Raw genomic sequence first — 14,353 nt, 5'->3', positions numbered from 1 at the left:
TTCGCTTCTCGCGGTTGTTTCTTCCGGGTGTCTGCATTGACAGCCTTTGGGTCCATAGTGCAGTGCGCAGGCGCACCTGATGTACTGAGTCTGCGCAGATCGTTAGGGGTCGTCGCTAAAGTTTAGGATTAACAGGAAGCGTAGAGAAAAAGGCTCCTGATTGTGTTTCTGTGCGTAAGTAGCGGCTCATGATGAGCGGACACTCCCCGGCGGCGTGTGCGGAGCTATGAGTACGGGTTCTGGAGCGGACAGAGTGGAAGAACCTTGTAATAAGAGGAGCCGGACAGGAGAACCAGAGGCAGTTACCAGGGCGTCGGAGAAAGAGAGGGGCTACCCGGGAAGCCGGGGCCCCAGCACCACCGTGGGGAACAGAGGTGAAGTCTGCTCGCCATTTCTAATGTGATGCCCCCCAGAGTGCTCCTTATGTATGGGGGCAGGAGGGATTACTGTATACCAGCTCTGAAAGTAGGGACCCCCACCAGCAATCCCAGAACAAGGGGTCAGGACCACATAGGAACCCATTCAGATGTGATAGGAGAGCCAGAACCTCCAAATCAGTGCTTACCACTCTGCCCTGGCACCACACCACTATCCCTACTATGCCACAGCCCCTTTGTTTTGTGAGGTGACAGCCCCCTCCCCCTACTGATGGGATCATCAGGTACCTTACAGTGACATGTCATCCTAAGGGAGACTCCTTCCTACTGAGAATGCAGGAGGAGCAGAGCACATTGATAGTATGTAGCAAAAAAAACATTGCAATTTACTCATTTTGCCTTGAGTAAAAACTTTCAGCAGTTTTTGTCCTAAAGGGTTACATTTCAGAGAATACAAACAGATCCATTCTGAATTGATGCAGACGGTTGTATTATCTGAAACGGATCCGCACAAAACGCAAGTGTGAGTTCACATCAGCGTTCAGCCTTTCCGTTCTCCTGCTCCGTTATAGGACCCCGTAGACTATAATGGGGTCCGTTATGTTTCCGCTCAGAGGAGGACTTTTGTCTCCGCTCCAAAATAATCTTCTGAGCGAAAACCTAACGGACCCCATTATAGTCTAGGCTCCGTTCGGCTCAGTTATGTGCCTTTTCCGTTCGTATAGCGGAGTAGGAGAACGGAAAGGCTGAACGCTGATGTGACCTCGGCCTTACCTGCAGAGTATCTTAGTTTCAGTTTTTCAGTGCTGTTCTCATGACTGGATGTATAGCCCTTATCTCTGAACTCCTGACAGCAGATAAACACTCACTTAAAGGGCTTTTTTGGGGGGTTTTGCTATTGATGACCTATCCTCTTCAATCTGATCAGCTGGTTGAAGAGTAGGCTGCGCTCCGTGCCGTCTCTTCATTGTTTACCTGCTCGCTGTCGTCATCACAGTGTTGAGCCGGTGTAATTACAGGCCATCTGATTCAATTCAGTTGGCGGTTTCTTCCTATTCAAGTGCACAGGAAGGAGCCGTCCCATTGAAGTGAATGGGATGGCTTCTTGTAATTACACCTGCTCATTGACGAGCTGTTGGCGGCAAGCAGGTAAACAATGAAGGGAAGGCTTTTCTTTAGCCGGCTGATTGGAGAGGGTGCCGGACGCCTGCAGATCTGATATTGATTACCTGTTCCGTGGATAGATCATCAATATTAAAATCCCAGAAATCCCCTTTAGGGCTGAGTTGACATCACCGTTTTTTAACCATCAAGAATTTAGCTATAATGAGTGTTTGAGTTGTCAGGAGTTCAGAGATAAGGGCAATACATAGCTGTCAGGTCAGCAACATGAACTGAAACTAACATTACCTGCTGCTAGGCTGAAATTTAGCCCTGTAACAGAAAATCTGCTGACAATTTATTTTTCTAATAAAGACCAATTGAAATAAATGATTTGTAGCCCCAAATGAGTAAAATGCAATGATAAATGCCCCCAGTGTCCATAGGCTTTGAATCTCTTCTCATTCTGCGCTCTGTTACCATGTGAGCCGTCTTTTCAGTGACTGATGGCTTCTCTGTACCAGTGTGTACATGGGTAGCCGTCCCTGATCACTCTTCCCCCGTGTACAACTGAACACAGAATGAGAGGAGATAGAAATGTATAAATTACAACTTTTCCTGAATCTTTTCCCACAAAACCATATATCCATCAGCTCAGCTCCTCCTGCTCTATAACATGGAGCTACAGATTACATTGCATTTTGCGGTGACAGGTCTTCTTTAGGGGGGTTGTCCAGCTTGGCCAAACACTTTGGGGCAGCCCCCCCCATGCCAGACCTGTGGAGACAAGCATACACACCGCAGCTCCGCTCTGGCTCAGACCACCGCTGAGTTTGCCATACTCTGGTCCCAGCTTGTAAACTCCCAAAATGGACAGGGGTCACGGGTGCGGCTGCAGCCAACGAGTGGCTGCAGTGGTGACGTGTCCCTCGAGCGGCACATCTGTTCTGGAAGCACGTCCAGCACAGTGGTGGACTGAAGGATCAGCAATCACTGCCCTGCTATGGTGCCCTCTCAGCTCTGGAGCAAATGCCAAGTTTCAAACTCTGACTTCCACCGTACATGTAGAGTGTATATCACCATGTTTTTTTTTCTTAGGTTCAGTATTGATGGCTTATCCTCAATATCTAATCGGTGGGGGTCTGAGGTCAATATCTAATCGGTGGGGGTCTGAGGTCTCCTGGGACCCCCAGTGGTCAGCTGTCTGAAGAGCATGTGGCACTCCGAGTCCTGTGGTCCTACTGAGCACAGTGCAAAACATTGAATAGCAGCTGTGCTTGGCATTACACTTGTATGGAACTGAGCTGTGCTCAGGCCAAGTGACCAATGTACGTGGCTTAGGAAGACCTGATTGGTGGGGGAGCGGGGAGTTGGACCCTCACTGATCAGGCACTGAGGATAGGTCATCAATATTGAACACCCAGACACCCCCCTTCAATACCAGTTTAGCTTGCAGTTGGTTTGCCAGTATCCCTGTGGTGTTTGCTGAAAATGATATCAGATGTGTACAGGGAATAGATGTGAGTCACCCTGTGGCCCCCCACACACTTGCCAAAAAAAACCTTTGGATTTGGAGGTCATAGGTACCTGATACTCCAAGTTTCCAGTTACATTTGCTAAACCTAGTAAGTTTTCTGCCACTATAACAACCTATCAGCGGGTACAATCCAGGCAGATAAATCGATTTACACCAAGTCCTGGTCGTGGAAATCAAGTAATGTGCTTAGAGTTGTTTCCTGCGCAGATGTCAGGGCTATCTAATACATTTCTGCTAGATATGACTTGTATTTCCTTATTTTATAGTTTTCAAACAGAGGACCCTCCATCCTTGGTTAGGACATAAAGGAAGACGGGCGGACGAGATTAAAAGGTGAGCTGTGACTACGCTCTATTGTTTATATATATATATATATATATATATATATATATATATATATTACACACACACACACACACACACACACACACACACACACACACACACACACACACACACACACACAACAAAGATATAAACGCAACACTTTCGGTTTTGCTTCCATTTTGCCTGAGCCATTACTCTCAAATATTGTTCACAAATCTGTCTAAATCTGTGTTAGTGAGCACTTCTCCTTTGCCGAGATAATCCATCCCACCTCACGGGTGTGGCATATCAAGGTGCTGATTAGACAGCATGAATATTGCACAGGCGTGCCTTAGACTTCTCACAATAAAAGACTACTCTGAAATGTGCAGTTTGATCACACAGCACAATGCCACAGATGTCGCAACGTTTGAGGAAGCGTGCAATTGGCATGCTGACTGCAGGAATGTCTACCAGAGCTGTTGCCCGTGCAATGAATGTTCATTTCCCTTCCATGAGCCGTCTCCAAAGGCGTTTCAGAGAATTTGGCAGTACATGGCAGTACATCCAACCGGCCTCACAACCGCAGACCACATGTAACCACACCATCCCAGGACCTCCATGATCGTCTGAGACCAGCCACCCGGACAGCTGCAGCAAAGAATTTCTGCACAAACTGTCAAAAACTGTCTCAGGGAAGCTCATCTGTATGCTCATCGTCCTCATCGGGGACTGGACCTGACTGCAGTTCGTCGTCGTAACCAACTTGAGTGGAAAAATGCTCACATTCGATGGCGTCCAGCACGCTGGAGAGGCGTTCTGTTCACGGATGAGTCCCGGTTTTCACTGTTCAGGGCAGATGGCAGACAGCGTGTGGGGCGTCGTGTGGGTGAGCGGTTTGCTGGCGTCAACGTTGTGGATCGAGTGGCCCATGGTGGCGGTGGGGTTATGCTATGGGCAGGCGTATCTTATGGACAACGAACACAGGTGAATTTTATTGATGACATTTTGAATGCCCAGAGATACATTGATGAGATCCTGAGGCCCATTGTTGTGCCATTCATCCACGACCATCACCTCATGTTGCAGCATGATAATGCACGGCCCCATATTGCAGGGATCTGTACACAATTCCTGGAAGCTGAAAACATCCCAGTTCTTGCATGGCCAGCCTACTCACCGGACATGTCCCCCATTGAGCATGTTTGGGATGCTCTGGATCAGCGTATACGACAGCGTGTTCCAGTTCCTGACAATATTCTGCAACTTCGCACAGCTATTGAAGAGGAGTGGACCAACATTCCACAGGCCACAATCAACAACCTGATCAACTCTATGCGACACTGTGCACATTTCAGAGTGGGCTTTTATTGTGGGCAGTCTAAGGCACACCTGTGCAATATTCATGCTGTCTAATCAGCACCTTGATATGCCACACCTGTGAGTTGGTACGGATTATCTCGGCAAAGGAGAAGTGCTCACTAACACAGATTTAGACAGATTTGTGAACAATATTTGAGAATAATGGGTCTTTTTTGTATGTAGAAAAAGTTTCAGATCTTTGAGTTTAGCTCATGCAAAATGGGAGCAAAAATTCATACCCCTTGAACTTTTTCACATATTTTCACGTTACCCACACAAAAGAAAATACATAGGTTTTTAAAATTTTTAATATATAAAAATCTGGAAAGTGTAGTGTGCATTTGTATTCAGCCTCCTGAGTCAATACTTTGTAGGACCACCTTTTGCTGCAATTACAGCTGCAAGTCTTTTGGATTATGTCTCTACAAACTTTGCACATCTAGAGGCTGAGAGTTTGCACATTCTTCTTTGCAAAGTAGCTCAACCTCAGTCAGATTGGATGGAGAGCGTCTATGAACAGCAATTTTCAAGTCTTGCCAGTGAGATTGAGGTCTGGACTTTCTAACACATAAATAGGCTTTGCTCTAAACCATTCCATTGTAGTTCTGGCTGTATGTTTAGTGCCGTTGCCCTGCTGGAAGGTGAACCTCCACCCCAGTCTCAAGTCTTTTGCAGCCTCCAGGATTGCCTTGTATTTAGCTCCATTCATGTTCCCATCAACTCTGACCAGCTTCCCTGTCCCCGCTGAAGAAAAGCTTGGTGTGATCAGGGTGATGTGCAGTGTTAGTTTTCTGTCACACATACGGGGTCAATTATCATACTGGTGTAAAGTAAAACTGGCTTAGTTGCCCATAGCAACCAATCAGATTCCACCTTTCATTTTCCAAAGGAGATGTCAAAAGTGAAAGGTGGCATCTGATTAAGCCAGTTCTATTTTACACAAGTTTGATAAATGAACCCAATAGTGTTTTGCATTTAGGCCAGCAAGTTCAACCTTGGTCTCATCTGACCAGAGCACCTTCTTTCACACCTTCCTTTACATGGCTTCTAGCAAACTGCAAACGGGACTTCTTATGGCTTGCTTTAAAAATGGCTGTCTTCTTGCCAGTCTTCCATAAAGGTCAGATTTGTGGAGTACACGACTAATAGCTGTCCTGTGGACAGATTCTTCCACCTGAGCTGTGGATCTCTGCAGCTCCTCCAGAGTGACCATGGGCCTATTGGATGCTTCTCTAAATAGTGCTCCTCTTGCCTGGGCTGTCAGTTTAGGTGGACAGCCATGTCTTGGTAGGTTTGCAGTTGTGCCATACTCCCATTTCTGGATGATGGATTGAACAGTGCTTCATGAGTTATTCAGAGCTTGGGATATTTTTTATAACCTAACCCTGCTTTACACTTCTCCACAACTTTATCCCTAACCTGTCTGGTGTGTTCCTTTTGTTTTTATGATGCTGTTTGATCACTAATGTCCTCTAACAAACCTCTGAGGCCTTCACAGGACAGATGCAGTTGGACTCTATTTACTAAATAGGTGATTCTGAAGGCAATTGGTCACAGTGCATTTTATTTAGGGTTATCAGAGTACAGGGGGCTGAATATTCTTTTCACTTCACACATACTTGTACTTTGTGTTGGTCTATCAAATGAAATCCCAATAAAATACATTTTAGGATTGTGAGTGTAATGTGAAAAAATGTGGAAAGGTTCAACAAGTATGAATACTTTTTCAATTATATACATTACTCACAGATAAATAAAATAGGATCTATAGTATCCACACATCCTGTAGCTCCATAGCTGATGTAAGATGTCCCCATACTTGAACTCCGCCATGCTCCTGCCCTAATCATACCGTTCATCTACTGAATATTACCACCATTTACATCTAATGGAAGATCTGAGAAGGTAACACAGTGCAGTTACAGGCATGATAGTATAGTTGATAAATCTAATTTAAAGGGGGTCAGTGGTCACAATATGCCATTACTTTAAAAGCAATCACAGATTGTTACATGTTAGTGTAGTATTTTTCACTTTGCAATTTCTGGTGTACTGGGGCGGATGTGGATCTAGTGCTGGTTTTTGGTGCGGATTCTGCACCCAGAATGCACAATATAGTAAAAAAAAATGGAGCCATTATCTCCTCTGTGTGGATTTTAAGACATGTTGCAGTGGTAGAGCTATACTTGCCTCAGCTAGAGGATGGAGCACATTTAAAGGGAACCTGTCACCAGTTTTATGGTGTCCTAACTAAGGGCAACATAAATAAGTGACTGATTCTCTTAGCACAATGCTGGGTCACTTTCTTTAATTGACCTAGTCAATCTGCCAACATCTTGTATTGAAAAGCTCCAGCTGATAGTGATGAGTCCTGAATATTCATGAGCTCCTGACTCTCCCCGCCTACCTGCTGCTGAATGACAGTTTGTTTCCATAGGAACCAGCAGCAGGTGGGCAGGGGAGTGGCTATAGCTCTGAATTAAATATACGCTGGACTCAATGACGTCACGCTGGACTCAAATCAGCTCATTAGCATGCGGCATCTTTGTGTGTATATTATGAGATAACCATCTGTCACACCAGTAAGTGAATACATCTAAGGTACTTTTTAGTAGTTAATGATTGTATATAATTAGTTAGATTATAATCAAATATCCACATGACAGGTTCCCTTTAAAGCTGCTGGAGGGCTTTTTTTTTTTTCTTCATATATTAGCCTTTACTTGGGTTACTGGCTGCAATAAGATGTGATTGTGTAATGTAGAAGAGCCCTATAAATGTATTTTCTCCCTTAACAGACAGAAATCAAGAGTAAGCAATCTCTGGTCCCTCCTGTATATTGAAAGGATTAATACTTTCGTAACAAATGCATTTTTGCATTTAACACCTATCTAGGGGATGGGTGATCAAGGTTTGGTCACTAGTAGCCCTGCTACTGAGCCCCCAATCATCTTTGGAAAGTTGGGTAGAGGGGTTCCCCTGTTCCTTTCTTATCAACATAGTGATGACAGTTCCATCGCCCTCAGAGTTTGAGTGGAGCATCAGTACTCATACTCCTTGTCCTGTGGCGAGGTGATGTTTACTTGGTGGTAAATCCCTTTTAACATTTAGACATAGTAAAGTATTTTGTTCAACCTATTAATATGCAAAGTTGAGGGAAATCAATTAACCACATCAGGTAGAATCCAGTTTTTCTCATCCTAGGGAGGAAATTCCTTCCTGACTCCAATCAGGCAATCAGAATAACTCCCTGGATCAACGACCCCTCTCTAGTAGTTATAGCCTGTAATATTATTACGCTCCAGAAACACATCCAGGCCCCTCTTGAATTCCTTTATTGTACTCACCATCACCACCTCCTCAGGCAGAGAGTTCCATAGTCTCACTGCTCTTACCGTAAAGAATCCTTTTCTATGTTTGTGTACAAACCTTCTTTCCCCCAGACGCAGAGGATGTCCCCTCGTCACAGTCACAGTCCTGGGGATAAATAGATGATGGGAGAGATCTCTGTACTGACCCCTGATATATTTATACATAGTTATTAGATCTCCCCTTAGTCGTCGCCAACTCTGTCTATCTCGTATTCCTATTTATTGTACACCGTACCCACATGCAGACTGACTGGTGCTTTGTAAAGTAGTAGGTCTACAGCAAACCTCCAAGGACTGCCACCACTCTCAGCAGTAATAAAAATGCCATCTTTATCCACATAAAAAAGCTAAACACACAGGGAAGAATGGTGGGAGAGTCTAGTAAATGTCGGCACAAATCAGTCTATCCACAAGAGTTGTTGACGGTCCCACATTGAGGTGCAATGCATCTATAGACATCGTATACTCAGACCAGCAATTAAACAAAATGATTAGAAAGCGATATAATGCCTCGTACAAACCTTACCCTGGCACGACAGACCCCACTATGTTCTGGCCATGGGCATCTGTGCCCCTTTTGATGCACAATAAAACCATGGAAATGTAATTGAGGTGTTCAAATCCCATATGTACCTCAAGTGTATACTTCAACAAGAGCTTGGACACTTAAAACACTGAAACGGAGTAAAGTAATATATGTAACATGTAATATATTATCATCCACGTACTGTATGTGTTAAAATGTACACTGTCCTCGGCAAACTGCTTCTAGGTCACCAAAATCTACTTTTTCTGAGAGCACAAAACCTACCGGGGGAGATTTACCATCTCCTCTGTGCCTGAAAAGTGGTGTAAAAAGCCGCAAACTATGTGGAGGACTGCTGGAGAATGCACAGCGGATATCAAGAAAGCGCAGGTCTTGATAAATCTCCCCCATGCAGTATAAAATATAACAGTCATTAATACACACAACCACCTTCAAATGCTAATTTGCAGCAAACAATTATTAGCTAAATTTGGGTAAAAGTTATATTTTGTGACTAAAATGCGTATTATAGCAGAGTACTTATGCAAATAAAATATAGGGGGGTCATTTATTAAGACCGGTATTTTAGACGCCTATCTTAATAGCGCATATATCTGGCGGTGTATCCGCCAAAGTTATGTAGAGGCGCCGGCCTCTACGTAACATCAGCAGATCCAGCGCCAATCTAAATGTAAGACCGCTTCCTAGCCTAAAACAGGAGTAGAAAATAATGCTGGCCCGTCTCCTTCCCCGCCCACGCTAGACCTGGTGTGAGTGGGGAAAATTCGCAGATTGCGGCGCAACTAACTGTTAATATAGGCGTATTTCTGGTTAATAAATGACCCACATAGTCTGCGAAAAAACTGTAAGCTGTGAGGAGCTCATACATTCCACTCATGTCTGTAGTCAATGCTGCATGTGTTACTGAAATGCAAAAACTGCAGGGATGCACCAACCAACTTTTGTATACGAGTATTGGGAGTTATGTAATTTCTTGTGAATGGCATTGGGGGATACAGCACCATGGGTATATGCCCAGCTGCCACTAGGAGGCTGACACTAGAAATGTGTTGGCTCCACCCAGATGGACTATAACCTCTGCTCAGACACTAAACCAACCAGTTTTAGTCTAGCGTCCGTAGGAGGCAGACATGACCTGCTCTGTTTTTTTTCAGGTCTTGCTGCTTTTTGTTTTTTATTCTTTTTTATTCTTTTTTTTTCTTCTCCTGCAGATCTCACCTGCTGCAGGATTGGGCTCCATCGTGGATATCCACTTTAGTTGCACCCCCTGCGGGCGCGTACTCTCAATACCTCGCCAGTCACCCATTACTGCATTCGAAGTGGCATACCGCTAATCCCACATATGTGCGAGTTTGCCGAAGGGGTGACCCTGCGGCGCCTGAAGACGTCGGATAGTGAATATTCTTCCTGCGTCCCTGTCCCATGGGTCTAGGATTAGTTCCCATCTTTTCCCAGGGGGTGGGAGCACCTCATATCGGGGGGTCTGACAGGTCCCCCTTTTCCCCTTGTTTTCCCCCTGCTTCTAGCATGGCCTGTGGCTCCCCAGGTTAAAGTGTTTGCCTGCAATCCATAAGTACCTGGATTCTGACCCAGCACCGTTAACTTAACTTGAGAGGGTGGGGGGGCAGTTTTTCACCTTGTGGGGGGCCCCCCCTCTTTCCGAAGTCCCCCACATCGGCCCTCTTGGTTACCTGGGCCTCCATCTTTCTCTTCCCTGACCACCTATGCCTCTCCCTGGCCTTTCTTTACTTTAGTCCCCAGCTTTTGCCTGGGACTGGACCGCATCTTCCCTGCCCTGTCCTCGGGCCCCTGGTGCTCCGTTTCCCTCTGGTTTTTCCCTCACTGGGCGTCGCTTCTCCTCAGGAGTCCCGCTCACCTGTTCTTTTCCTTCCGGAGGGCCCCCAGTCTCCCGCGGTTCCGTCCCGCTGACGGCGCTCCTTTGCCAGCCGCTCCGTTAATCGAGGCCCTGGCTTTTACCTAGCCTAGGCCGGATCCTTCTCGTCCCCTCCCCTCACTTCCTGGGCTTTTTTCTTGACCCCTCCCTGCTTCTCTCGGCTCCTGGGAGGGGTCTCCTTCCCCTCCTGTCCCAGTTTAGCGCAGGCTTTTGCCTGGGGGCAGAGTTTGCCTTATTCTGGCTAGTTCTTCTGGGACCTCCATCTTGCCAGCACTCCTGAGGGACGCTCTCCAATCTCCTGCAACCTTCCTGGCACTCTCCTGCGACTGCTGCAGCACGTCTACGGGGACACAGCACCTGGGGTCCAGTAGGACGCCCTCATGTCCTCTCCCAGTCCCCCCCCCCCCCCCCCCCGGGGTCGTCACGTATTATATGTATGCCCACTGTAATAAAAAGTTTCCTTGCGGTCAGCCTGAGCCCGTTTGTGCGCAGTGCCTTGGCCCCAGACCCTCTCAGGACGCCCTGACCACCCCTTCTGTGTCTGTTCCTCCTGAATGGGCTTTTTCCCTGTCCCAAGCCATAGGGAACCTGGCCCGACTCTCCCAATCCATAGTTAAGTCGCTGGACCGCTTGCCTGTCCAATTTTCAGCCGCCTCTGCCCCTCCCAGGGGCTCCTCCGCGGACGGGGCATGCTCACGTTCTGACACCAGGTCCCGCAAAAGACCTCGGGTTGTCACAACGCTTTCCCCCTCCTCCTCGGCACCCTCAGGTCATTCCCAGGACAGGTCTGAGGCTGGTGACGAATCCTCCCCTGCCGCATCTTCCGCCGCTTCGGGGGACTCATCTGACTCTGATTCCAGATCAGAGCAGAGCACTGCCCTGTCTGCGGCCATCAGGGCAGTTAGGGATGCTCTCCACGTGCAGTAAGACCCCCTTCTCCTAGGCTCAGGAATCCGTATCATTCCTCCGTTCCAGGCGCCCCGCTTTGGTTTTCCCTGACCATGGGGATCTGGATGCACACCTGGCCAAGGTGTGGCATCACCCGGATAGGCGTCTTCAGCCCACTAAGGATTCGTACGTCCTCTTTCCCTTTTCCAAGGATTCCATTACTATATGGCCCGTCCCTCCTCAGGTAGATCCACAAGTGGCCTGACTTGCTAAGGCCACCACCCTTCCTTTGGCTGACGCGGCATCCTTGTCTGATCCATTAAACAAGAAGATAGACTCCTTGTCCAAGTCTGTATTCGTTGCAGCAGGTTCCGCTATCCTGCCTTTGCCGCGTCTTGGGTGGCTAAGGCCTATATGGTCTGGGCCAAACAGCTTGTTCGGTCCTTACCCCCGGATTCTGCTCAGGGGGAGCTCCATCTCTTTGCCTCTCATCTTCTCTAGGCCTCTAGGTACCTTTTGTTATATTTCCCTGGAATCGGCACGCCGCTGTGGCAGAGTGGCTGCTAACTTGGTGGCCATCCGCCGCACGGTTTGATTTCTCATATCTCTCCCATTCCTGGGTGGTAGGCTTTTCAGGAAACGTTTGGAGGAGCTTATTTCTGGAGCCACGAACCGTTCCCGCTGCTGCCGTCCTACGCGTTCATCTCTGTCTCAGCGTTTTTGCTCCTTTTGGGACTCCTCCTCCCGTCAGGACAAAAAGACTGCTCGTCCTTCCTTCAAGGCCAAGCCCTAGTCCTGGCACGCCCGCCCTAAGCCTTCCAAACCCCAGTCTGCAAAGCAGTTATCTGCATGATTGGTTTTCCCCGCTGGAGTTGCCCCCTCGGGTGGGGGGTCGTTTGCTCTTTTTTCAGGATCAATGGAGTGCAACCGTGGATGACGCCTGGGTTCTGGAGGTAGTTTTCCTCCGGGTACGAAATAGAATTCTCTGCCCTTCCCACAGGTCGGTTCTTCCAGTCGTCGCCGCCCAGGCGGCTGCTTTTTTCAGGCCATTCATTCTTTTCACGCACATGGACTGATTGCTCCTGTTCCGACATCAGAACATTTTCAGGGGTTTTACTCGAACCTCTTCACGGTTCGAGAAGGACGGTGCTCTTTGACCCATTTTGTATCTGAAGGCGCTCAATTATTTTTTCAAAGTCTGCCACTTTCGTATAGAGTCCCACAGGTCGGTGATTGCTTCCCTCGAGGTGGGCGAGTTTCTGTCGTCCATCGACATCCGAGACGCCTATCTGCATGTCTCCATAGCTAAGTCTCATCAGAGGTACCTTCGCTTCGTGGTAGGTTCTCTGCATTTTCAGTTTGTGGCGTTGCCCTTTGGCCTGGCGTCTGCCCTGAGGGTCTTTACCAAGGTGTTGGCTCCTCTGGTCGCACTTATCCGTGCCAGGGGAGTTGCCATAATACCCTACCTGGACGATTTTCTGGTGAAGGCTCCGTCCCGGGAGGACAGTCACCCTGTCCGTGCTGTCCCAGTTTGGCTGGCTGGTGAATCACACCAAGTCCTCACTTGTTCCAAGTCAGTGGATGGAATTCCTAGGCATGGTCCTCGACACTCGCCTTGGCAGAGTGTTCTCCATCAGAACAAGGTAGTGGCTCTCCAGTCAGGGGTGTCTCGCCTTCGCGAGCCGTCTCCTCTGCCCATCAGGGCGTGCATGCGTGTTCTGGGCCGGATGGTTCCCGCTTTCTAGGCAATTCCTTATACCCAATTCCACACCCGAACCCTTCAGCTCTCAATTCTTGCCTGGTGAAACAAGTCCCCATCAGCCCTCGATCGCCCGATCCATCTGTCATCTCAGGTCCGCCAGGACTTGCGCTGGTGGCGGAACCCGCTAACCGTCTCCCTCGGGAGATCCTTCCTTCCCCTCCGTTGGCAGGTGATCTCCACAGATACCAGCCTGACAGGTTGGGGGGCAGTCTTCGGGTCTCTCTCGGCCCAGGGTCACTGGTCGATGCAGGAGAGCTCCCTACAGATCAATAGGGGCCATTTACCTACCTCTGTCCTGTTGGACTCACCTCCTCCGCAGTCATCCTGTCGACAACTGGGCGGCCGACTTCCTCAGTCGCCAACGTCTCCACCCGGGTGATTGATCTCTCCATCCAGAGGTGTTTCAACAACTCTGTCAGCGCTGGGGAATCCCAGACGTGGATCTTTTCACCTCCCGGCTGAACCACAAACTTCCGCTTTACGTCGCCAGGTCTCGGGATCTGGCGGTAGACGCTTTGGTTCTCTCATGGTCTCAATTCAGTCTCCTATATCTCTTCCCTCCCCTCCTGCTTCTTCCTCAGGTACTCAAACGTCTCAAAATGGATCGGGTCCCGTCGATATTGGTGGCTCCGGACTGGCCCCGTAGGGCATGGTACGCAGGTCTCGTCTTCCTACTCGCCGACTCCCCATGGCGGTTACCTATGCGTCCCGACCTCCTTTCGCAAGGTCCGCTATTCCACCCGAGTTTACCTCGACTTCATTTAACGGCGTGGCTGTTGAAGCCGTGGTCCTAAGGTTCTGCGGTCTCTCCGAGTCATCCAGACTATGCTTCCTGCACGTAAACCCCAGTCGGCCAGGATTTACCATCGTACCTAGAAGGCTTACTTTGCCTGGTGTGAATCTGCTGAGGTTCACACTCTCTCTCCTTTTTTCCATCCCTAGGATTCTTGCCTTTTTTCAGGCCGGCCTTGAGAAGGGTCTCCCCCTGGCCTCCCTCAAAGGTCAGGTCTCGGCCTTGTCTGTCCTTTTCCAAAGGTCCTTGGCTTCTCGTTCCCAGGCTAAGACTTTCCTTCAGGGGGTGGCGCATCACATCCCTCCCTTCCTTTCTCCATTGGAACCCTGGGATTTGAATTTTTGGTCCTAGATGCCCTTCAGTCCTCTCCCTTCGAGCCCTTGAAGAAGGTCTCCCTTTCTTATGTCTCCTTTAA

The 14,353-nt window shown here is 48.3% G+C and overlaps 1 protein-coding gene across 5 annotated transcripts in view; it reads left to right on the top strand.

Annotated features, from left to right (window-relative positions):
• The first annotated feature begins 98 nt into the window (after nt 1-98).
• PARG (poly(ADP-ribose) glycohydrolase) overlaps nt 99-14,353 on the top strand; it is a 115,213-nt gene continuing 100,958 nt past the window's right edge. For 2 of the 5 annotated variants that reach the window (XM_040437955.1, XM_040437953.1), the window contains exons 1-2: nt 181-374; nt 3,282-3,348. In XM_040437955.1, coding sequence (XP_040293889.1) covers nt 227-374; nt 3,282-3,348 — 215 coding nt within the window. In that variant the 5' untranslated portion in view covers nt 181-226. Of the gene's footprint in view, nt 375-3,281; nt 3,349-14,353 lie in introns of all 5 variants that reach the window. The other 3 variants (XM_040437954.1, XM_040437957.1, XM_040437956.1) reach the window with 3 other exon arrangements.

Source organism: Bufo bufo, chromosome 6 (assembly GCF_905171765.1).
Source record: "Bufo bufo chromosome 6, aBufBuf1.1, whole genome shotgun sequence".
Taxonomy (NCBI): Eukaryota; Metazoa; Chordata; class Amphibia; order Anura; family Bufonidae; genus Bufo; species Bufo bufo.
Note: the sequence above shows the minus strand (reverse complement) of the source record. Positions and strands in the feature narration are given on the sequence as shown.